This window comes from Pseudonaja textilis, chromosome 17 (genome assembly GCF_049901715.1).
Source record: "Pseudonaja textilis isolate UNSWEBS1 chromosome 17, rPseTex1.2, whole genome shotgun sequence".
Taxonomy (NCBI): Eukaryota; Metazoa; Chordata; class Lepidosauria; order Squamata; family Elapidae; genus Pseudonaja; species Pseudonaja textilis.
Window position 1 is genome coordinate 9,144,166 of NC_142006.1, and position 24,115 is coordinate 9,168,280.

General features: G+C 47.0%; 1 protein-coding gene across 3 annotated transcripts in view; it reads left to right on the forward strand.

Annotated features, from left to right (window-relative positions):
* Positions 1 to 18,217, forward strand: part of MED27 (mediator complex subunit 27) — a 60,963-nt gene extending 42,746 nt beyond the window's left edge. The window contains exons 5-8 of one of the 3 annotated variants that reach the window (XM_026712456.2): positions 6,215 to 6,322; positions 9,809 to 9,850; positions 15,565 to 15,642; positions 17,726 to 18,217. In XM_026712456.2, coding sequence (XP_026568241.2) covers positions 6,215 to 6,322; positions 9,809 to 9,850; positions 15,565 to 15,642; positions 17,726 to 17,860 — 363 coding nt within the window. In that variant the 3' untranslated portion in view covers positions 17,861 to 18,217. Of the gene's footprint in view, positions 1 to 6,214; positions 6,323 to 9,808; positions 9,851 to 15,564; positions 15,646 to 17,725 lie in introns of all 3 variants that reach the window. The other 2 variants (XM_087914352.1, XM_087914353.1) reach the window with 2 other exon arrangements.
* The last annotated feature ends 5,898 nt before the right edge of the window (positions 18,218 to 24,115 follow it).

Below are 24,115 nucleotides of genomic sequence, written 5' to 3' on the forward strand. Positions count from 1 at the left end.
AGGAAGGAAGGAAGGAAGGAAGGAAGGAAGGAAGGAAGGAAGGAAGGAAGGAAGGAAGGAAGGAAGGAAGGAAGGAAGGAACAATTGTGTAACTAACCTAACAACTGCAGTGATTCACTTAACAATTGTGGCAAGAAAGGTCATAAAAAGGGGCTAAACCCACTGCAGTGGTCATAAGTGTGAGGCTTGGTAGTAAGTCACTTTTTTCAGTGTTGTAACTTCACTAAACAGTCACTAAACAAATGCTATAAGTCAAGGACTATCTGGAATTATGACAGTTGTTGTAAAATTATTTGATGGGGGTATAAAGCGCCAATTTGGCCCAGCACTTAAGCGCCAGGCTAGAAAGCAGGCAACAGTGAGTTCTAGTCCCGCCTTAAGCATGAACGCTGACTGGTTGACTTTTGGCCCGTCAGCAGGAAACTGGGAGTTCTAGTCCCTCCTTAGCCACGAAAGACAGCTGGGTGACGTTGGACCAGTCCCTCTCTCTCAGTCCAACCCACCTCACAGGGTTGTTGTAGCGGTAAATAGGAGACAATACGTTTGTTTCTGTGAGTTGTTGATCTTTTTTTAAAAAAAAAAAAAGAGAACAAAGGCAGGATACAAATAACTAAAATAAAATTTTCCAGCTTGCCTTCCTGCCTGGAGTGTCTGCAGCCGGATTGCCAAGGGGGTGAGAACTCATCACCTGTTTTTTAATATCAAGGAAATCATTCTGAGCTCTTGATTGATGTTGACTTTCCAGCAGGCAATTAAGGCAAATTAATGAAAGGTAAATTCCAGCCTCTCCATTTCCCCCCACTCCCAAAAAAACAAAAAAAAAGGAGGGAAGAGAAGAAAAAAAACCCTTGTAGAAGGGCTTAATTAGCATGTCTGTTTGTTTAGCCGCTAACGGCTTAATTGCATCTTATCGGTGCTGTTTACAAATGGGCGTCATTAGAAGAGGACGGGTGGCTTGATAAAGCGAAAAGTAAGGCTGGTAGCCGGGGCTGAGGAAAGAGGAGGGAGAACAATTAGAAAAAATAACTAGGAACAAAGTGGCTGGTTTTGTGCCAGCTGTTGATTGTACAAATAGGATTTTCAGCCAATTAAAAGGACATAGCAAAAATAAGTGGGAAACGGGGAAATAGAAGTTGGCAGCTCAGATGCTTTTGCAAGATTTAAACTGTTGGCTTTTGGGGGGTAGCCAGTTTAAACCTTCGACTTGGAGACTTCTAGCCAACAAGAGCCGGGCAGCCAGTGCTGATATTCCTCGTCTTACGACCACAACGGAGCCAAAAACTCCTGTTGCTAAGCAAGACATCTGTTAAGAGAGTTTTACCCCGGCTTATGACCTTCCTTGCCACGGCCGTTAAATGAATCGTTAGGCCGGGAACACATTTCTTAAGTGAATCTGGCTTCTCGTCAGAAGGTCACAAAAGGGGAATCCCACACACACACACACACACACACACACAGGGGACACTGCACCTGTCATAAATACGAATTTTGATCATGGGATGCACACCCCCCCCAGGGATGCTGCAATGGCTGTAAGAGCGAAAAATTTAACATTTTTTTTTTTTGCGCCATGGTTGTTAAAACGAATCGCTGAAGTTGTTCAGTGAGTCCACATGGTCGTTTAAGCAAATCCAGCTGGTCGGAAACGGGCGAGGAAGCCCACCAATGGCAGCCACTGTGACTCTAGGATGCCATCACTGCCACAAGGACATGCCGGTTGCCAATTTTGATCATGCGTGGGCCATGGGGAAGCGGCAGTGGTCATAAGCGCGAGGACCGGCCACAAGTTCACTTCTTTTTTCAGCACCACGGTAACTTCAAAGAGGCACTAAAGGAAGCGGGTGTAATTCGTAGACCACCTGGACAGGAAAGTTTTAGCAGGCTGGGTTTTTCAGCACCACGGACAGCATCACAAAGATGGTTTGCCGTCTTGGTTCTTTGACTGGATTTCGTTGACCTTGGTTGGCACACACACAAAAAAAAATCCAAGCAGAATCCAAGTTAATATTGGGTAGCATGACCACCCCAAAAAAGCATCCCAATCATTCTCAGTCTCAGAAGTGCGGCAAAAGCTTTGCAAGAGAAGATTAGGGTCAGTTATGACCAATAATATTAACTGTGGAGATGAGGAGGGGGGCGTTCCATTATTCCCAGATTCCCGGGGTCACTTGCCCTAAAGGTTGGGGGTTCTTCACGGAGCTTTGGTCCTCTTCTCCTCTCCTGGGCCAATCCTGCTCGCGGTTGGGGAATGAAGTCATGACTTTGCCCCCAGATTTGGCATTCAGTTTTTAGCCCAGCCAGCTTCCGTTTCTCCTGGCGACAGAAGCTTAGACCTCTTGGCAATATGACGCTCTTGTTTCAGCGATGGTTTTTCTCACCTCATAATCCAGGAAGAAGCTGGCCGGTTTAAACATTTGACTTTTTCTTTTCTTTTCCAGGAAGAGGGGAAATTTTCGGAGAATTTGCAAGTTTGTCAGCTTGGGTGGGTTTCCATTACTGGGAAAACCGTTCCCATTCTGATGTTCGTTTGGTTAAAATATTCATAGCTGTTTACAATAAAAATGTTTTCTGAGTAACACTTCAGGTTTCTGTGAATATAATGTTTAAGGCAGACTAATTGCATTACATTGATTTGCCCTCCCGTTAATCAAATATTTTTAATTCAACAACTTTCAGCTATCGGAAAAAACCACTGACCCTTATTCAGCACGTGGAATTAACAAGGCATGCGATTTTCCAGACTTGTTTGCTAAATAGAATTTAAATGACATGCTAAATTAGTTTTCCCATTAATTGAACGCAACAGTAAGGGTTCAAGAATTCTATTATGACTACATATTTGTCTCTTACAGTTAAATAACGAACCTCGAGAGTCCTGGTGACGAAACAAATATCAAGACAACGATTCATAATATAAACTAGTTTAAGTTTTATTTTTAAAAAGAGGAAGAAGGGAAGAGAAGAAGCGGGTGGCCAACAGCGTGGGGGATGAACTCAGTTACAGGGGTGAAGAATGCAACATTAGAACCTGAAGTGTCAAGTTGGGAACAGATTTACGTATGTGGTTGCTAAGAGCTAACCCTGACTTGATAGCACATAATTGAACAATCGAATTAAGAGCGGGGATGGGTGGAACATTTTGAAGACCCCAAAGAATCGGGTTGAGGGCAGATCATCACCGAGAAAATCTGGGTGGTTGCTAATAGTCGCTAAGAACTGAACAGAGAAACAAGAGTTGGGAAGGACTTTGTAGGTCATCATTCTAGTCCAATTTGAGGGCACGCATTCAATCAAATGCTGATAATGTAAAAACTTGGAGACCACCTGGTGAAATTGGGGAGTGGCTGGTCAAATGCAGTGGAAATCAGTTCTTTGTTGCATGGAAATTAATGTTTAGATTTAATCATCTCGAAAGGAGGGGGTGGTAATGAGTTTTTTGGAGTCAGCTTAAATCAGCCGGATGCAAAAATCACGAACCTCTTTCCATTTTGGGGCAAGGTTCGGGTCTAAATGCAAGAACCTGGTTTTTAAAATGTTAAATGTTGGGGTATAAAACTAAAAAAAAGTTGGGTGATTTTTTTTTTCCTCCCAGTCTGTCTTGTTTTTATATCTTTTATTTCATTGTGCTTATCAGTATTCAGGCCAGGCAGTCCTGATCTCATTAAGTCAAATGACAGTGCAACTTTCCTTAGAAAGTATCTTTTTTTCTTTTTTCTTTCCAAATTCCATATCCTTTGGGGAATTTTCACGATGCCAATTTTTGTCTTTTGTTTTTGTTTTTATTTTTATCAGCGAGTATTTAAGGATAATAGCGAAGCGGTTGCCTTTCGTCCTCTAAAGAGCTTTAGATCTGGCCAGCAAGCACATTTAAAAACAAGCTAGAAATGTAGCATAAAAGAAAGCTTGCATGCTGGCTTAACGTGCCGCCGTTCCATTTTCGGCTCCAAGAAACCTGGGGTGTTTGCCCTTCCCCCATTCACATTAATTGAATTTTTTTTAGCGAGCTAGCAGGTGTATTGATTTGAATTAAAATTTTTCTACATCAAGGTCGCCTTCGAACATATCCCACAGGCGACATATTAAAAAGCCAAGTATTTGTCTATCAGCGTATTGATAGAAATAACTGAAATGTAATGAGGAGGCCTCTTGAGCTATTTTTTAAATAAAAAGTCTTGTGTTGCACAGTTTAAGCAAGACCCAGTCAATAGAATAGCACTAGCACTTAGCCCTTAGATTTACCTATTGCTTCGCAGTGCTTTCCAGCCCCCTCTAAGCAGTTTACAGAGTCAGCCTCTGGCCCCCAACAACCATCTGGGTCCTCGTTTTACCGACCATGGAAGGATGAAAGGCTGAGTCAGGATCGAACGGCTGGCAGTGGGCGGAGTCAGCCCGCAATGCTGCATTCTAACCACTGCGCCGCCATGGAAGGAGAGGGAAAGGGAGGGAAGAGGAAAGGAAAAGCACTTAGACTTATATACCGCTTTACGGTGCTTTACAGCCCTCTCTTTAGTGGTTTACAAAGCATTGTGCACCCAACAATCTGGGTCCCTCCCCCCAATTTCACGAAACCGGAGTCTTTGAACCTGAATGTAAACGATAAACGTGACAAACAGAAACCGCTGTGATCGCGTCCTTCCTCTTGTCGGAGGAGAAAGTGGAGGCGGACTGGTTTTTTTTTTTTAATCACGATAGGACTCGGGTTCTTTGACGGAGCCTTTGGTGATGGCGTCAGACACGGAAGTCGGACAAAAACGGCGTCCACCATCTCCCGCATTTCCTTCAAAGCAGCATTCTCTCCTTGGCAAGAGAGCCGCTAAAACATCTCTTTCTCTTTTTTTTTTTCCTATATCGATGTTAAAAAAAAAAAAAAAAGGTACTTGCCAGTTGTGATTTATGCCAGCTCTTCCATTTTTAATATCTGGGTTTTCACATCGGGATGTCCTTTTCCTGCGGGAAAGAAAGTTTTTGAGATCGTGCTAATCAGTTGGCTAAATCTTCCTATGCGGGTAATAAATTGCCTTCACTTTGGGAATGGATAAAGGAGGAGGAGGAGGGAGAGAGAGAGAACCTCAATCTCCTTCTCCTTTCTCTCCATCACTTCTTTCTCCTTTCTCTCCATCACTTCTTTCTCCGTCCCCTCCTTCTCCTTTCTTTCTGTCATCTTCTCTTCTTCACCCGCATTTCTGCCTGTCTCTCCATTGTCTTCTTTCTCTCCTTGGCATCTTCTCCTCCTTTCCCTCCATCTCTTCCTCCTCCTCCTCCTCCTCCTCCCCCCTCCCATTGCCAGAGGAAGCTGGAATCACTTTAACAACCATGTGACCATGTCAACAACTACAGCAATACACTGAAAAAGGCCGTAAAACGGGGGCCAAACTCACCAAATAGCAACCTCACTTAGCAACAGAAATATTGGGGCTCAATTTGGCCCTCAGCCGAGGACTACCTGTACGATCGTACATCATGGACCGCCCGCAATGCATAACACACATTGTGCTATCACACCACCTTCGTTCTTTGGGCCGCTTCCTGGATCTGGCCGTGACGATCATCGCATTCGACTGCCTCTGATTCCCAAATCCTCCCTCCTGGCTTCCTCCGTCAGCACGACAGCTGCTGGGTTTTTTCCCCCCCCACCCCCCCGGGGTCGACACAACCTTGGTGCGACGTTGGAAGCTTTTCGTGTTGCCGCACCTGTTGTGAGGAATTTAAGCCAGTGTTTACAAGCTTAAGCAAGCACCCACCGTGCCTAATTGTTTGGCAGGTCTTTGTGTACGGGGCGGACGTTCTCTTTAAATCCAGAATTCAGAAAAAGCAAACCCGTCTTCGATCAAGTAGGCCTACGATGATGAAACAATGGCATGCGTTCCACAGGTGGCATGCAGAGCCCTTTGCGCGGGCGTGTTTGCCCCAGACAATCTTACCTGCATATGTGCACCTCCCAGCTGATGTTCAGCCCATTTGAGGCCGTTTTTGCCCTCCCGGAGGCTTGAGAGAAGCCTCTGCGGCCTCGGAAGGCCGAAGAACAGGCCTTCCGGAAATACCATAAGTGCCGAAAGGGGCCCGTATTTCGCCCTCCCGAGGCTGCAGAGGCTTCCCTCGAACCTCCCTCTGGTCCCTTTGTAAGTCGACAGCGACCTGCCTTGGAAAACCGGCTTCATTCTCTGTATTGGTATTGGTCACAATTCCCTTTTTCTTCTTCTTTCCCCACCCGAAGGTAACTTTGGGAAAGGTATTAAAAGTTATCGTCGTGATGAGAAGCCTCTTCATTGACCGGACGATAGTCAAAGGTTTCCATGAAAATGTCTACACGGAAGATGGCAAGGTGAGTGTCGCTTTTTGCATCTCAAATGAAGAACCGGGGGGGAAAAAAGTGACTTTTGAGGGCTGGTGAGTGTGACTTGCTCCCTGTTGTCTTCTTGCAAACGTTTCATGACCCAGCTAGGTAACAACATCCGTGCTAGAGGCGAGTGGGGTCTGATAATGGAGGACAGAGAGAGGGAGGAGTGGGGTTGGTGGCTTTGCAGGCATTGCATTGCCAAACTAGCCAGTACCACACTGTTAATGTTACCTAGTTTGGCAATGAAACGCAGTCCTTCCACCCCACCTCACCCCTGTGGCTTTCTCCCGGCCCCTCCAAGGATCCCCCGGTTCTAAACCCCTGTCTATCGGGGGACAAGCTCGAGGTGTATTTTATTCCTTTTATTTATTAAACTTGTTGGACGCAGAGGTAGGGGGGATTCCAAGCCCCTAATCCCGGCCCGACGCATCTCCTGCTTTGCGCCAGGTAGGGCTGACGGATCTGGATGGTTAGCCCACCTGGGTTAGGTGAACGCTCTGCCTCCCTTAATTACCGAGCCTCAATCAGCGGAGGATGCTTTCCGTGCCTTCCAGTGCGGAGGAGTCGGGAGAAGGCCTCTTCGCGGTATCAAAGCGAGAGCTTCAAAGGTAGGCAGAGCTGTCTCCCAAGTAATTTCTGATCCTCGTATTCTTTCCCACTTCAAAGCCGAGCTGTGTGTTGTGTTTGGGTGAAGGGAAGGGTTGCAGGGAGGGGGGGGGAGGGAGGGAGGAGGGGGGGCCGCCCGAATCGGATTCCTCTAATAAGTGTTGGCACCGTCTCTGTTTGATATTAGATGCAGGGAACATTTTGATGGGTGATCGCCTTTGAAATCGTTCGGACGACCTTCAGCGAGCAGCCCCTGGTTGCCTGCGCCAGGGATGGGTGTCGGGGAGAGTGGGGTGCGTGGAAGAGGGAGAGAGGGGGAAAGAGGGAGGGAGGGAGAGAGAGAAAAAGAGGGGGGAGGGAGGGGAGAAAGAAACAGAGGGAGAGAGAGAAAGAGGGAGAGAAAAAGAGAGGGAGAGAAAGGGAGAGGAGAAAAGAAAGAAAAAAAGGGAAGAGAGAAAGTGAAAGGAGGAGAGAGAGAAAAGAAAAGGAGAGGGAGGGAGAGAGAGAAAAAAAGAGGGGGGAGAGGGAGAAAGGAGAGTGGAAGAGAAAGAGAAAAGAGAAAAAGAGGGAAAGGGAGAGGGAGGGAGAGAAAAAAGGGGGAAGAGACAGAGAGGGAGAAAGAGAGGGAAAGAGGAAGAGAAAAAGAAAGGGAGAGAAATAAAAAGACAAAGAGAAAGAGAAGGGGAGAGGGGAAGAGAGAGAGAGAAAAAGGGGGAAGAGGGAGAGGGAGAGGGGAAGAGAGAGAAAAAGAGAGAGGGAGAGAGAAAGGAGAAAAAGAAGGAAAGGGAGGGGGGGGTTTAATTCGCATGCGGGAAGACAACTTGAAAATTGTGCTTTTCAGCAGCTTTCTCCCCCCTCCCACGTTAACAAATGTGTGTCTTGATTGAAAGTGAAAAGTTGAAGAATAATAGACCTGCAACCCTGCATCGTGTAGCTTGCTCACTTCATTTCGACCGGGGTGTGTGTGCGTATGCGTGTGCGTGTGTGTGTGTGTTAGGGTGGCGGTTTTACAAGCCCTGCATATGCTTTGCCTTTTTTTCTTTCTTTCTTTCTTTTTTTTTTTTTAAATTAAACCTCGGGGAGCCTTAAAAGGCTGCCCAGATTGAGTGATGTGGGGCCTTGTCCGTCTGGATGTTGAGCGATGGTGGCGCACCAGATTTGATGGCGCGTTCTCGTTTCTCGGTACAGTTCAATTCTTTTCAAAATTGAAGACCCAGAAAAGGGGGGGCAAGGGGGGGGAACCCAGGATATGCATCCGTGGCGAGGTCCACTAACCAGGGTTGGCAGGTGTAGCTGGAACAGGGTTTGTGGGGTGGGTGGGGGGCTAACTAACCCATCGCTCGGGAGATGACCAGCGAAGGTTGGAAGAAGGCAGGACACCGACTCATGGGCCCTTACGGGTGTGCGCTCCTCCGAATGAGCCCTCCCTTCGATCACCCAGTTACGCGCGAGAAAACAGTGAGCCCCATACGGGCCGTCCTCGAATTACGACCACTGATGGAGTCCCAGATTGATGCGGCTAAGTGAAAACACTGGTTAAGTGAGTTTTGCAACCCTCCGAGGACTTTGCTGGCCACCAATATGACCCAATATTTTTTTTGGGGGGGGGATGAACGGAAGCCATTGTTGATTCACTCCCAACTTTTCCGACCAAGGAGAAGATCTCGAAGCTAAAGAGAGGCAGTAAAACATGAGCGCGATGACTTAGCTATGTCTGATTTAATTGTCTAATGTAGCCCCCTCCATAACCCCGTACATATATCAAGGTCAAGGTTTCTGCTTATCATCTGAAGCCATCCCAACTTTCAGAATGGATAACTTGTGCTCCCTGATTTTCAACTTGGGTGTAACATTCCCTCCTCACCTCCCATCTCCAGATCTAAATGTAATATTTAGCAGAGGGAGAGGGGGGGGCGGGCATTTTATTTACTCTCCGCAGGGCAGAATTCTGCCTTAATTCAGCTAAATGTTTTCTGTGTCACTTGTCACTGAATTACTTATGTTGTGGACACAAGGATGCATCAAAGCATTGAAAGATGCCCTTGTTATAAAACACTGTTCTGGGGCTGTTAAATATTCATATGGATCAGCATAATCCAGTTCCAACTGACTTGAAGCAATCTTGCAAGTGAGGAACATCAAAACAGCCCCCCCCCCCCCGCCTGAGGGAGTTCGCCCTGGACCCAGGAATACGCCCCTCCAGGAGAAACTTTGGAAGTTCTGAAGACCAAGGAGAGTTGGTCCGTTAGCTGTCCTGCTATAAAGAAGGCAAGCAAGAATAACAACAGCTGGAAGTCTTCTAGTCCTCAAGCAGGAAATCGTTTGAGACGGATGGTTGTCCAATCTCTTCTTGACAATCTTCCAGTGTTGGAGCCGTCAGCCCTGGGAGCCATATTTCACTTAGAAGCTTCAATTTTAGCGCCTGGAATTTGGGAGGTGGGATTTAATGAAGAGGCGGAAGATTAAACTCAACAACATTCTTCTTATATAGTCAAGGACAAGTCACCCTGCAGCCGGAGAGGAGGAATGTCTCCAGTTGATTGAACGATGGTGGATTGGGCCATTTGATGGCCCGGTGGGTGCCGAGGAAGGTGAAACCCAATCCTGTTGGGTTCTACCTAAAGTCGATGAGGTTCCTTTGGAGCAGTCCGTAGCTCCAACCTGAGCATGCTTCAACAGCCAACTCGCCAGCCTCCCTCAGCCCAAACCTTCTTGCAAAGTTGAAAAAGTCGGGTTTACTTTGGTTACCCCTTGGGCGCATCGAGAATAATTTGACGCCGAGTAAGCCTAACCAAAACGCTTGAATGGATCTTGACCTACGTTAATAACCCAATTCTTCTTTTTCTTCTTCTCTTTCTTCCCTAGCTTGATATCTGGTCGAAGTCCAACTATCAAGTCTTCCAGAAGGTAAGACTTGGCTCCTCCTGAAGAGGAGTTTTGGCACCTTAGCTTCTGAGGAGGCCCTTCCCGGTTTACAGGAATGAGGCCGAGTTTTGCTAAACTAATGAAGTGAAATCCCCAGGATTCTTAACGCTTTGGAGCTGAACCTGAAATGCAGAAAGTTTGAAAAGAAAAGCTTTGGGGAGGGAGGAATGAAACCTCCCAGCCCTTGACTAGCGCACGAGTTAGTCTTTTACTCTGGAGGGAGGGTGAGAATTAAAGGATTAGAGGTAGAGTTTTCTTTTCTTTTTTTTCCCTCTCTCCCTTCTGGAAATTCAGGCCTCTTTTCCGAGGGAGAGAAGGTTTTATAATGCAAAGCAGCCAAGAACAGAGGCCGCGGTGATAATCCTCCATCAATAAACGCCTTAAACCTGTTACAGCTAACGAAACAGCTTTTGTTGGGGCGGTTAAAAACTTTTCTCCTGTTTGGACCTCTCTCTCTCTCTCTTATACAAATTGCCTTCAATCCTCATATGCTTTTAACGACCCCATAATCCCTTGGAGGGTAGAGCAAGGGCAACTGAACGGAGCCAGAAGAGTGTTTTACTGGCCGGATGCCCTTTCCGGTTGCCAGTACGGAGTTTTGTTTGGCAGAAATATTCTCATCGTGCCCAGAGAGAGAAAGATCTGCCTCTAGCTGGGATTGAACTCACAGCCTCCTGATTGTGAGGCAAGAACTTCACCTCCAGGCCACAGTCCTGCTCCTATACAATTTGCCTTCAGTGGGGCTATACATTGCAGTCAATAGTTTCCAGTGGTTCCCTTCGGCCCCCACATCATTGTGTCCTCATCACATCCACGTCTTGGTTTAGTGAGTCCTACTTCCGGTGTCTGGCTCAAAGTCACCCAAGGCAGGACTAGAACTCCCCATCTCCTACAGATACTCCCCATCTCCTGGTGATTGGCGCAGAGTTACCCAGTTGGCTTTCCTAAGGCAAGACTAGAACTCGCCGTCTCCCGGTGATTGGCCCAGAGTCACCCAGCTGGCTTTTGTCCCTAAGGTGGACTAGGACTCACAGTCGCCCAGTGTCCAGCCTGGTGCTTAGCTAGGCCAAACTGGCGCTCTGAAATTTATAACAAAAGCCTGGAGGACACAGAGAGAGTCACGCTGTACCTTCGGCGGCTAAAGGTGTACAATTTTTGTCGAGAAAGTAATACGGAGTCAAGTGGCCGTGCTTTAGTCGTCAAAGACATTTGTCATGGATAAATTGCATTTATTTTACCTCATTTCCCCAGGATAATCAGCCCCTTGTCTACTTGGGGGTTTGTCGCAGACGTGGGCGCCGCATATGTAAGAAATATTGCCAGATGTTACCCCCTCTATGCCTTGATTATAAGAGATCGATGCCTACCTTGGCAGACAACGTTATTAAGTTTTTATAACTGGTTTATTTGGTTTGGATTTTCTCTTTTTTTTTTCTGGGTATCCATGTAGCCGCTTGCATTGGAAGGTGGATGGTTTGAGCTTGGAGAGAAAGAACATAAAATAAAAGCTACAATAAGCTAACTTCCCCTCCTGCTGCAAAGAGAACTCGGCAACAAATAAATCGGGAGGAGGTGTGAACGTTCTGCAGAATCCTGTCACTCCAGACATGATTAATGATGTCGTTTTAATACTTTTTTTAGATATATATTAATAATTTTGAGTGGTCCCTTAAAACTTCACTTGATTTAACATTTAAAAAAACAAAAAAAAGATTTCAAAACAGGAGAAATAGGGATGTTTGTCTCCCCTTTGGATGGGAAGAGAGTTAAGATGAACAGGCCATGACTGCAGATGCCCCGATTCCCTTCGTCTTCGCCCCGAAACCTTCAAATGGACTTTGGTATTGTGCACCCCAATTTGGGGGATGCCGTTGGGTGGGGACTAATTCATACCAAATTGCTTATATCCCCCCAAAAAGACCCATTATAGCTAAAAGGTTCAGGTTTTCGCCCGAGGTCCTTCACCCCCCCCCCGAGGTTTTTCCTGGGGGGGGGGGACGCCGGGGCTTTGGTGCGTCTTGCCGAGCCAGCAGGGAGAATCGGAAAGAGTAGACCGGCGCCACACAAGCTGGACGTGCTGTAAAGGCAGCCATCACAAAAGGCCCAGGAGAAGCCGGGGGTATCTCGGCCTCTCTTTGACATTTTCAACCTGGCGGGGAGGAAGGAGAAGCAGCGGTGATCTCTCACCTTCGCCTGAGCCTTCCGGGCCGCTGAAATAAACCGGGAAAATAAAGATACGCCTCGAAAGAAAAGAAAGGCAGCCTGGGGGTAGGCTGAGCCCTTCTCTCCCACCGCTCCGTTCCGAAAAAACTCCGTCCTTTACAAAAGGAAGAGGAAACTATTGATCGGTTGTGGTCTCCTCCTGTGGCCCGGGAGGGGTGCTGCTGTCGCTGTCGCTGCTGCTGCTGCTATTGTTATTCTTTGGTGTGGTGGCTTAAATAGCCCCGTGGCATTTCACAGCAAAGGGCCAGGAAAAAGACAGGGGAAAAACAGAACATGCGGGGAGCCCTCGAATCGCAGCCGTTCGTTTAGGGGCCAGTTTGAAGTTGCGGTGGCACTGAGAAAAAAGGAGGACCTGGGGCTTCGTCTTTCACACTTACAACCGCTGCAACGTTCCCCACGGTCACGTGATCCAAATTGGGATGCGCGGGGAGGGGCCCCTATTTATGACGGTTGCAGAGTTCCCGGGGTCCCGTCCCATTTTGCCGATCTCTTGACAAGGAAGAGTCAAGGGAGAAGCCCGGTTTGCTTAACGACCGGGCTCCTAATTTAGGAACTGCAGGGACTCGCTTAATAACGGTGGCAAGAAAGGTTTCAAGGTGGGGCAAAATAGATGGATGGGCGGATGGAGGAGGAATTGATGGGTGGATGAGTGGATGGAGGGATGAGTGGAGGGATGAGTAAATGGATGGATGGATGGGGGATAGGTGGGTCAGGGTTAGGCGAGGTTGACGACACTCCCCAGACTGTCCTTTTCTTCTGCCTGTCCTAACCAAAAGCCCTGTCAATAGTGGAGCCGACCGGCGACGGAGCCGCAGAAAGAGGGATGGAAAGAGCCACACGCGGCTCCAGAGCTGCAGGTTGCCGATCCCTGTTCTAGAGTCTCCATAAGCATTTTTTTTTTACACCGCAGCCCCCCAAAACTGGATGCCGTATTCCCAGGGTGGTCTTACCAAGGCATTGTTAAAGCAGCGTTATCACTTCACACGATTTAAGTTGGGTGCAAGAAGAAAAAAAAATTCTTCCCCTCCCAAGCCCTCCCCTCTCCTTTTCACCCTTCCCCAGTGCCACAAGGGCACCCCCGGCCGTTGCAATGTATGGAGATGCATTTCTGTCATTAATCTCCCGAGGAAAAACGTGGAACGGAGTCCTGCATAATCATCTATTGAATTTTGACCATCGCTCCACCACCTCACCCCACCCTGAAGGACGAGCAATTGTGCGTTCCCAAGGACGAGCCGGCTAAATTGACACACACACACACACCCCTTGCGCCAGTTGCACAACCCTTGGCATGGAAGGATGCAATTTTAGCCTTCTTTTCCTGGTGGTTTTTTCTTTTTTCTTTTTTTAATCATAAACTTTTAATTAAGTTTCCCAGTCCAAAGGAATCCACAGAAAAGACAAAATGTTCAAAGATGGAGGATGGGTTGTTGTTTTTTTTCCAGAGTCATCCTGTGCTCTGCCTTGGCTCCTGGCTCTCCTGTTTTCAATTTGCAACTGGCCCCAAACAGCAGCGGCGTGTAAAAAAAAAAAAAGCAATTAAAAGGGCGCCGCAGTTGGGAAGGGATATTACAGGGGGGAGATCTCTCCTCCCGCCACCCCCGGTCAAAACGGCCTCCAAATTCGGATGGACAAATTAAATATCTGGAGTTGCCTTTCCTGTTGCGATCCGGCACGCAAATGATATAGGTACAGATCATCGGAGTTGGGAGGGACCTTGTAGGTCATCTAGTCCAACCCCTGCCCACGTGGGAGACCCTACACCGGGTCTCAAGCTCCCACAGCTTCCGAGGGCAACTTCTGTTCCGCGGGTCGATGGTTCTCCCTGTCAGAAAGTTTCTCCTTATTTCCAGGTTGAATCTCTCTCTCTCCTTGTTCCGTTTCCCCCCGTAATGATCTTGTAAATAACTCCACTGAGGATCTTTTTTCTCTCTCTCTCTCTCCCTAAACTGCATCTTCTTGAAAGAAACCGCCGTTCTGGGGAGGGAGAACCACGAAGCTGGACTATCTTTGGGGTGGAATATCTTTGTTAAATCAATGGGGCGATTTTGATCTCCTCACTTTTCATCTTCTTCCGCATCTTATTTGATGGCGTTCAAAACTGGTGTTCTTTTCTCTGCTCCTCCGCCCCTTGTTCTGTTTGGAAAATATGATTATAAGGGTTTGGATTGTTCCTTTTTTTCCCTTTTCCCTTTCAGCAAAATCTCATTAGCCGGCTATTAAACTGGCTCAGCGGGCCGCGTGCCCCAGTTCAGCTTGTTAATAGCAGTGCCTCTTTCTCTCCCAAGCAAAATAGAGGCACTAGTGTAAGGACTACTACGACTACGACTACTACTGTAGCAGCAGTGGCAGTAGTAGTAGTGCCCTTCTTGGTGATGGGTCCAGAATAGCAGTTGGGAGTCTTCCAGTCCAGTCCGTTGATTAAGCAGGAAACGCCATGCCATTCTGGACCCCTGATGGTCCGTTCCCTTCTCCCTTCCTCCCTTCCATCCATCCTGATCTCTCTTTTCTTCCTTCCTCCCTCACTCCCTTTTTTAATTTATGTATTTACTTATGTGTTAAATTTATTCGCCACCCATCTCCCAGCGGGGGCTACTCTGGATGGCTTACACAACAATAAAATGGGGTGGTGGGGTGGGGTGTGATTTAAAAAATACTTCCCAAAAAAGGTGTTTTAAGCATTTTTCTCTTCTGTCTGTTAGGTTTCTACCTGCCTGTCTATCCATCCATCTAATTGTTGTATCGCATTTTTATTCTGTTGGGTTTTATTGAATGGTATGCAGAGTCAATTCAAAGTCAAGCAATGTACAAGTGGAATACATTAAATCCATCCTTTCACCACTCCCCCTCTTCTGCCTCTCTGTCCATCTGTTCCCTCCCTCCCTTCCTTCCTTCCTTCCTTCCTTCCTTCCTTCCTTCCTTCCTTCCTTCCTTCCTTCCTTTCTTCTCATTCCCATTTCCTCCCTCCTCCCTCCCTTCTTTCTTTCCTTCTTTCCTTCCTCCTCATTCCCATTTCCTCCCTCCTTTTCTTCCTTCCTTCCTTCTTCCTTCCTTCCTTCTTTCTTTCCTTCTCCTTCTCATCTCTTTTCCTCCCTCCCTCCCTCCCTCTCTCCCTTCCTTCCTTCCTTTCTTCTAATTCCCATTTCCTCCCTCCTTTCCTTCCTCCCTCCCTTCTTTCTTTCCTTCTTTCCTTCCTTCTCATTCCCATTTCTTCCCTCCTTTCCTTCCTTCCTTCCTTCCTTCCTTCTTCCTTCCTTCTTTCTTTCCTTCTCCTTCTCATCTCTTTTCCTTCCTTCTTTCCTCCCTCCCTCCCTCCCTCCCTCCCTCAATTTAACAACTGCCTGGCTTAGCAACGGAAACTCCGCTCCCCGTTGTAGCTGCAGGTCAAGGGCGTCCTGCATTCGATCTTGTACTCTAGCAGTCGCTGGAACGGTTTGGGGTTTCACGGCTCCTCTTCTCGGTCTCCTCTGCAGGTGACGGATCACGCAACCACGGCTCTCTTGCATTACCAGCTCCCTCAGATGCCCGACGTGGTTGTCCGGTCCTTTATGGTAGGTTTTATTTCTTTATGACTTGGATACGCTGCCCGTCTCGCCCGTATAAACGACTCTGATGATGTTACCTAGTTGGGTCATCAGACGTCTGCAAGAAAACCACCAAGCTTAGGGGCATCAAGAAGCCCGCAGTCCTTTTCCTCCTCCAAGTTCTTTCTACTCCAACCGCCTGCTTGAGCGGGAGATGCCAGAATACGGAATAACAGACTTGGGAGGGACCTTGAAGGTCTTCTAGTCCAACCCCCCCGCCCTCCTCGAGCTGAAGAGTCTACACCATTCCCGCCAAGGGGCTGCAAGATCCCCACGTCAGGGTGTTCGAGGAACGCGAGGCCAGTCGGATGAAGCTCGAACAAACTGCTGTTGGCCAGGTCCTGTTTTGAGCGCCAATCTGCTTGCTTTCTCTACTCCAAGAATACTCCGAGGAGCAGAGAGGGAGTTATTGACTGCCTGAGACGGAGAAGCCGCTCCAATCAAGGCGAAGGGAATTCATTTTCATAAAGGCAGCCTGCCTTGCCTTCAGAGAGCAATTTTCTCTTGATCGATATAATCCAGCCAGACCTCCGTTGACAAGATTCATGACTGCTGTGGCCAGTTCGAATCTGACTGGGGCATGAACGTGTTTTATTTGTATTTATTATTTTCACTCCATTTCTTCCCCGGCCCGCAAGTCAAGTCTGGCTAAGAAAAAATCCCTTTTGAAACCGTAACCTTAGATAACCGTAGAAAACCATCCCTTCGCACTCTTCTCTTTCTTAGCCCACAGGGAGTCCTTGACTTACAGTGGTTCATTTAGCGGCCGTTGGAAATTACAACAGCACTGGGGGCGGGGGAGTGACCTTACGACCCATTTTTCACACCCTCACAAACTTCCCCCATGGCCACGGGCTCAAAATCCAGGCACTAATTGGCTCGTATTTATGACGGGGAATCTCCGTTTGTGACCTCGGGACGGGCGAAGCCGACGGGAAGCGGGAAATTCGTCGAACAACCGCGTTACTCACCGAACACAACTGCAGCGGTTCACTTCACAGGCGCAGCGCGAGAAAAGTCCTAGAACGGGACACAACGCCGAGCCAGCGGTTTCCCTCAGCGATGGGAATTTGGGGGCTCTGTTGCGGTCCTTAGGCGAGGATCCCCCTCCCCGGGAGCTCTTGATACGTTTTAACGCTCCTCGTTCATAAGGGCGAGATTTGACTTGAGAGCAAAGGATGGAAATGCGGAAACCGCAACTGTTTTACCCCCTTTGGCTTGGAGGAATGCAACACGGAGAGGTTGGCGAAGACCGCGGAAGGTGTGGAGGTGGCAAAAATTTTCCACCCCCTTTAATTAGGGGGTGGACAGATCAGCAACCAGAGATGAACCCCCCCCCATGGATATGGATATGGATATGGATATGGATATGGATATGGATATGGATATGGATATATATATATATATATATGGATCTTTGGTTGTTCGGGTTTTCTCCCGCGTAAGATTCAAAGTGTCTAGGCAACGTTTCGATGAAGTCTCATTCATCATCATCAGGCCTCTGTCTTTGGCTCTTGCTTTTCAGAGTGATGTGAATGATGATGAATGAGACTTCATCGAAACGTTGCCTAGACACTTTGAATCTTACGCGGGAGAAAACCCGAACAACCAAAGATCCACATACAAATACCCGAGAACCTCAGAAAACATATATATATATATATATATATATATATATATATATATATATATATATATATATATATATATTATATTATAAAATATATATTTGCTGAAAAGAAGTGCGGGAAATATGGAGGTCTGATTTATGAGTTTGAAGATTAGAAAGGCTTATGGCGGGCAGGAAATTGGAGAGAGGGTGGGGGCACCGTTAAAATATTTCATTGACTGCTGTCAAGAAGATTGGAAATATAACCTTTCCCCCTTCCCCTCCTTTTCACTATTAACTGCAAGGAGTCCTCGGCTTACGGCCACGGTAGGGCCCAAAACTAAGACTTTCCTAAAAGTCACGTCTTGCTTTCAACCAAAGCTTCGATGCCGAGTGGCCCACGCTAAATCTTCCTCCTTTTTGTGTGTGTGTGTTTTTCAGACCTGGCTGAGAAGTTACATCAAGCTGTTCCAAGCTCCGTGCCAACGTTGTGGGAAATTCCTGCAGGACGGCCTCCCTCCCACCTGGCGGGATTTTCGGACCCTGGAAGCCTTCCACGACACGTGCAGGCAATAAGCCGACCTGGGAGTGGATCAGAACAGCCGACCTGGAAGTAGACGATGGGTCTGAGGAAACCCCAACCTCCCGTGGAGCTTTCTGTAAGTGCCGGCGGTCTCCTTGACCGAGATCCATGTCTTCATCAACCTGAGCAGGATTGAATGGATACTTTGGTGGAGCGTCGTGACCTCTTCCATGATCATGACCTTGTTCAACCAAGAATGGGAAGAAGTTACGGCCTACGTCTCAAGAATGAGAAGAAGTTAGGGTCTGTCTCTCAGAGCTCAGCCTCCTGGCCCGAGAAGAATTCCTTTGTGGCTTTGAAGATCTACGCTGGCCGCCTCTGCTGACACGAATAAAAATGCATCCTTTCGATTCTCTCTCTCTTTTTTTTTAACCTTTCTGTCTCTTCTACAAGTAATTTTTTTTATTATTATTCGAGATCTAAAATTGGGGTTTTCCAAGTTAGGATCGGAATTCTCTCCTTCGAAAGACGAAGACGGGAGCCCAGCGGAATGATGTGACACTCGAACCCAGGGAATCGTGGTTTATTCCCTAAACTGTGACTTAGAGCAGTGTGATGTCACCCAAAACTTCACGATGCTCCGGGGGTCGAATAAACGACTGCAGCCCCTTTTCTTTGGACAAAAATGGATCTCAAGTTTCTTTTTTTTTTCTCCCCCCCTTTGACTAAATCCAGAGTGGGTGATAGTGCAGCCTCCGATCCGTTGCACGTATTAAGAAGCTGCAAGATTCATCGGGGAATTTGTGTTTGTTTGTTTTGCTGGGTAATTTTATTTCTGGGAATTCTGGTACCCTTCACCTTCTCCGCAGTTCCCAGATTGATGTCCTATTTAGAATATAATTATCCTTTGCGTCTCTCTCTCTCTCTCTCTCCGAATTTCACAATGCAGCCTCTCCCTAAAGCACCAACTTGGTTAAACGTGCAAGTTTTGCGATGAGACGCCGGCTCTGAAGGCCTTGGGTAGAGGCCCTTCGTATTCATCACCCGTTGTGCATTTCAAAACAAAACAAAAAGCACTGAGTCATAAGGAAACAAGGATAGCATGAGCAAACACCAATCCTTCCCCCGGATTTCAAGTCATCCTCTCCTAATAAAAGAACAGGCCGTCCTTCACTTACGACCATAACTGAGCCTGGGATTGTGGTCATAATTCGTGCCAATCCTTAAAGCGGATTGCTACAAGACCACGCCTGATTTTGCTATGTTTTTGTTCAGTTCTGTCCTATTCCAATCCGCTCCAATTCCAATTCTACCACTGGAGCTTTTAAGAACAGCGTAAGCTCTCCTCCTTGAGTAGCAAGTTGGACTAGATGACCTCCGAAATCCCTTCCAACTCTGTTCCTTCTGCTGTTCATTGAAGAGAGAAGCAACCTAGAACCAAAGGTGCAATTTCCTGATGGTGAGGACAATTAATGTGAATTAATTGACAATTAATTGTGAATGCTCCATCACTGGAGGTTTTCAAGAAGACACCAGACAACCATTTGGGTTTTCTGCTTGGGCCTGGACTAGAAGGTAGAATAACAATAATTGTTCTAACTCAGGAAAGTTCTAGGTTGGATCTTCACCATACCGCAGCATCATGCCAGCTTAAAAGTGCCACCCATCAAATTGAGAATCCCTTCTCTTAATCATCTTCTATCTTCTCCATTCCAACTCTTTAATTTTCTGTCTAAATCTGTGATCCATGGAAAGCTAGGTAGGTCTTCCCGAGCACATATTCCATGAAGGATCTTCTTGACCTTCAGGACGAAACCTCCAGGCGGCCTCAAAGACCCCCTGAAAGGATGCAAATGACCAGCTGTCTGCAAGGAGTATCAATCCTTCCATTTCCCCACCATCCTGTCGGAGCCGAAGAAGCTTCTCGGATGAGAATGGAAGCGTCTTCCCAGAATTGGGGTCTTCTTGGTTGCCTTCAAAGCCAAGTTGAGGCCTCCAAGAAGCCTTCCAGACCAGGAAAAGTCCGCCCTTCTTCAAAACCAAACTTAAGACAAAACTGCCATGTAATTTCTTGGATCTTCGTTCTATTTTTCTTTTTGAAAGCCTTGCCGTTGGCTATTATCCAGTTCTCTGGTCCCAAAGACAATTTTGAAGATGAGATGCGTATTTTTGACAGAAGGTCTGCCGTTTCCTGTTTGCTTCTTGAAGACTCCTTGGACAGTTGCCACCTGCCCCTTTGCGATCTGTTTGTTTTCAGCTTATCAAGGAGTGTTCTACAATGGTTTTCCTTCGGCTGCGTTCGCTTCCTCCCTGCATAAATTATTTCAGCAAAAGAGTTAGCCCTATACGTCTCCCGCAGGGAAGCAGATGGCACGTGTTTGCTTTGGTTTTCTTGGACTATTTGAAGCAAGGGCCACGAAAGAAGTAAATGGGGCTCTGGAGGCCCTCCACCTCCCCCCCCCCCTGCTCAGTTCAGGGATTTAAATTCAGCGCCCCCGGGATCCCTGACTCTCGAACCCAGAGCAAGAGGTTTCGATTCCTGAAATTAGATGTGGGTCCTTGTTTTCCCGCAGATGTTTCATTACCTAACTAGGTAACGTCATCAGTGCTGGAAAGGATTGTGGTTTGTAGAGAGGAGGAGGAGGAGGATTTTGGGGTCCTTGAGGCCATCTCAGGTTGATGGTTTTTGTGAAGACATTTAACTACCCAACTAGATAACACCATCAGTGCTAGAAGGTTTGTGGAGGGAAGGAGAAGGGGGAAAGAGGAAGAGGAGGACTGTGGGTTCCTTGGTGCTCTCTGAGCGTGGTTATTTTTCTTGCAGACATTTCATTACCAAACTAGGTAACACCATCAATCCTATGGTAGAAGGGAGTGAGGTTTGCTCCCGGTTTATATACTAGTAGCTTGTCTTGGTCAGTGTTAATGAGGGGTGTTGTTTATTGTTAACTTGTTTGTCTGAGTTGATAGTTCCTTGATTGGAACTTATATCCCAAATATCATTGGTTGTAAGTTGTCTGTATCTATCTATCGATCTATCGATCTAAAAAAGCAAAATATGACTCATACATCATCACAAAATCTCCAGAACCATAAAGCCTGCAAACTTGAAATTTGGCCCGTAGGTTCCTCTTGGCTTCTAGGTGCTCACTAAGAAAGGATTTTTCAAAATGACCATCAGAGCATTTAGAGTATTTCCTATATTATTATTATTATTATTATTATTATTATTATTATTATTATTATTATTATTATTATCATCATCATCATCATCATTATCATCTGCAAAAACAGAAGAACTTTGGCTGCTAATGTTCTTCCCTTTTCCATCAAAGGATATCGGGGTTGTGTTTTACCGCGAGTTTCAACAACACAGAAAGACACATTTTCAAAAAGCCGGGATCAAAAGAGAACACAATGATCTTTATTTCTGTGTCGCTCTTTGGTGGAGCGAAAATGCTCGCCAGCCATGGCCTTTCTTCCCGTCGAGCCTTTGAAGCAAAAATAGAAGCCGCAACCACAAGCAAATTGACCCACGGCAGTCATGAAAGCTGGTGGGTCTGTCAGAACGTTAAAGGAGACGGTCTGCCGTCTTAGATCAAGTTCCTCTGGGGAGAAGAGAGAGAAGATCTGAAAATCGGCCCCTGCCTGTTTAGCAAGTCCTTTTTTTGACGGCCATTTGACGGGAGATCGAACGCAACTTTCTGGTGGGCTTCCGTAACTCATCTCAAGAACATCCAGACACCGGCCAACAAAGGAAAGAGAGAAAGAAAGTTGAAGGAAGGGAGGAAGAAAGAAAGGGGAGGAGGAAGGAAGGAAGGAAAGAAAGAAAAAAGATGGAGGGAGGAAAGGGAGAGAGGAAGAAAGGAAAGGAAGGGTGGAAGGAGAGAAAGGGAGGGAGAAGAGGGGAGGAAGAAGGAAGAAAAAGAGGTGGAAGGAAGGAAAGGGAGGAAGAAGGAAGGAAAGAAAGGGAGGAAGGAAGGAAAGAAGAAAGAAAAACAGAAAAGCATCAATCCTAGTGTCTTTGAACCTTCTTTACTTTACCATCTTCTCATTCTTCTGCTAGCAAATACCAGAATATATATATTCCTGGCTGTTCTTCTCCGATCTTGGCCGCAGCTCTGAACCGGCATGGTGTGAAGCCCCTTTTCTTTCCAAAGCTCTTGTTGCAAAGAGGGTGGAGTGGGGGCTCCTTTGATCGCCTAAAGATTTCCAATGGCCGAGGATTAACCACTCTTCCCCTTGAAGGCTGAAGCCGGGAGGGAATTGCCCGTTTGCCAGGAGATGAAAGGGGCTGCCGGGAGCCTCTTTTTCTCCACGCTCCCCAAAGTCGGGTCGATACCTTCTTTTCACTCTTTTCAGAGGCCAGAGAAATCCTCAACAAAATGTTGCAGCCCCCATCAAGGGGCTTTCAAACCTCTCCCAAGGAACTTGGCAAAGCTCCCAAGCAAAAGGCCTCATTTATCTTCCCATCGCTTCAAGGGTTTCGCATTTGTGGGGCAAGAAGATGTGAAATTTCAGGCTAGCCAAGAGGGAAAATTGGTACCTAATTTCTCTCGGGAAGCTGGAAGTGTTTTCTTGTCAACATCAAGGACTATTTGAGATAAACGAATGGTCAGTGTAGCTTCTAAGAGCCGTCTAAGGCCTCCCGCTTCAAGGCTTCGCCCTTCCCCATCTGTGGAGAAACAGGGGGAGGTCTGGATTCATGAGTCCAAAAAAACACATATTTGGGTTTTTTTTAAAAAAAAAAAACCAACGCGATTCTTAAAGACAAATAAGTGGCTTTGTGGCTAGAGAGGATCTCTTCCGGAGATCTCAGGTAGAACAACTTCTTAGAATTAGAATTCTTTTATTGGCCAAGTGTGATTGGACACACAAGGAATTTATCTTGGTGCAAATGCTCTCAGTGTACAGAAGAGGAAAGAGACCTGAGTCAAGAATCGTCAGGTACAACACTTCATGAGAGTCACAACACGAGGTCATGAGGGGAGGCGGGGGAACTTGCCCCACACGCCTGGCCTGGCCACTGGGCTGCTTCTTTCTGCTTCTTTCTGCTTTTGGCTGCACACAAGGAAAGCAGCAAAAGTCTTTCTTTCCCCTAAACTCCGCCAGAAATGAGTCCTTGGGACCCTGCAAGGCCTCCTGCTCCAAGAGGCTCACAAAGACTCATTTCTGGCGGAGTTTTGGGAGGGAGAAAGAAAGACTTCTGCTGCTTTCCTTGCATGAAGCCAAAAGTCTCTCCTCTCTCTCTCTCTCTTTCTCTCCCCCTGAGAACGGAGCTGGAGACGGTATCCTGCGATCCCAAATAAAGAACGATCGATCGGTAGGAAAACGGTGGGGGATTTTCCTGCAGACTTTTTGGGGGATTTTCCCAGAGTCTCTGGTCTGTGGGATTTAAAATTACGAATTTGGTGGTCCCTGAGGTCCAAAAGGTTGGCGACCCCTGGACTAGAAGACAGCAGAGTCTACATTTTGGGTAGGGAAGACCCCTGGTTTGAAAGAGGGGTCAAAGAGGCCATCTACATTAAAATTTGAACAGCCCTCTCAGCCGAGAGGGAGAGATACCACACTACCCATCTCCTGTCCTTTCAGGAGTCTGAAGAAAGTTTGCATTATTCAGGTAAATAAATCTCCAACCAGCCTCAACAACTCTCAGAGGGAGCGCCAATGACCAGAGGACTACAAGGCGTATCAATTTTTTCCATTCTCTGCCATTCACTCAGAACTAAAGGAAGCTTCTTGCATGAGAAGCGAAACATCTTCAAGGAAAGACGTTTGTCGGCTTTTGAAAACGCATCTTTGGGACAACCGTGATGGAGAATCTCCATAGCTTTGGTTTTTAGTTGACCGTGACTCGGTTTCCCTAGTTGGATAATCTGATTTTTTTTTCCAGCATCGGAGCGGGATACCCAGACCTGTCCGGTGATGAGGTGGCCTTTTGGCAGCATAGAGTCCTCCATCTCAAACCCTACTCGCCAAGGGGAAGCCAGATCAGGAAGCTAATGATCAGCAGGATCAGCTAAAGATCCGTCCATTTGGCTCGTCCCGAAGCAATCTTTTATCCTACTCCCCGCATGGCCGGACAGGGCAATCTTTTGTATGCTGATTCCTGGACTGATGGACAGGTCCTTGGCCTTCCAGCGCTACCTTTGGAGCCAAAGTGGTTGGACATTCAGGCTGAAACACTCCAGAGATTCAAAGAGCTCATTTGTCTTGAGATGGCTGCCGCATTTATAACCGTAATAGCTTGCAAGATCATGGACCAGGAGGATTTTTTTTAAAAAAATGCGAACCTCTCAAGAGATAAA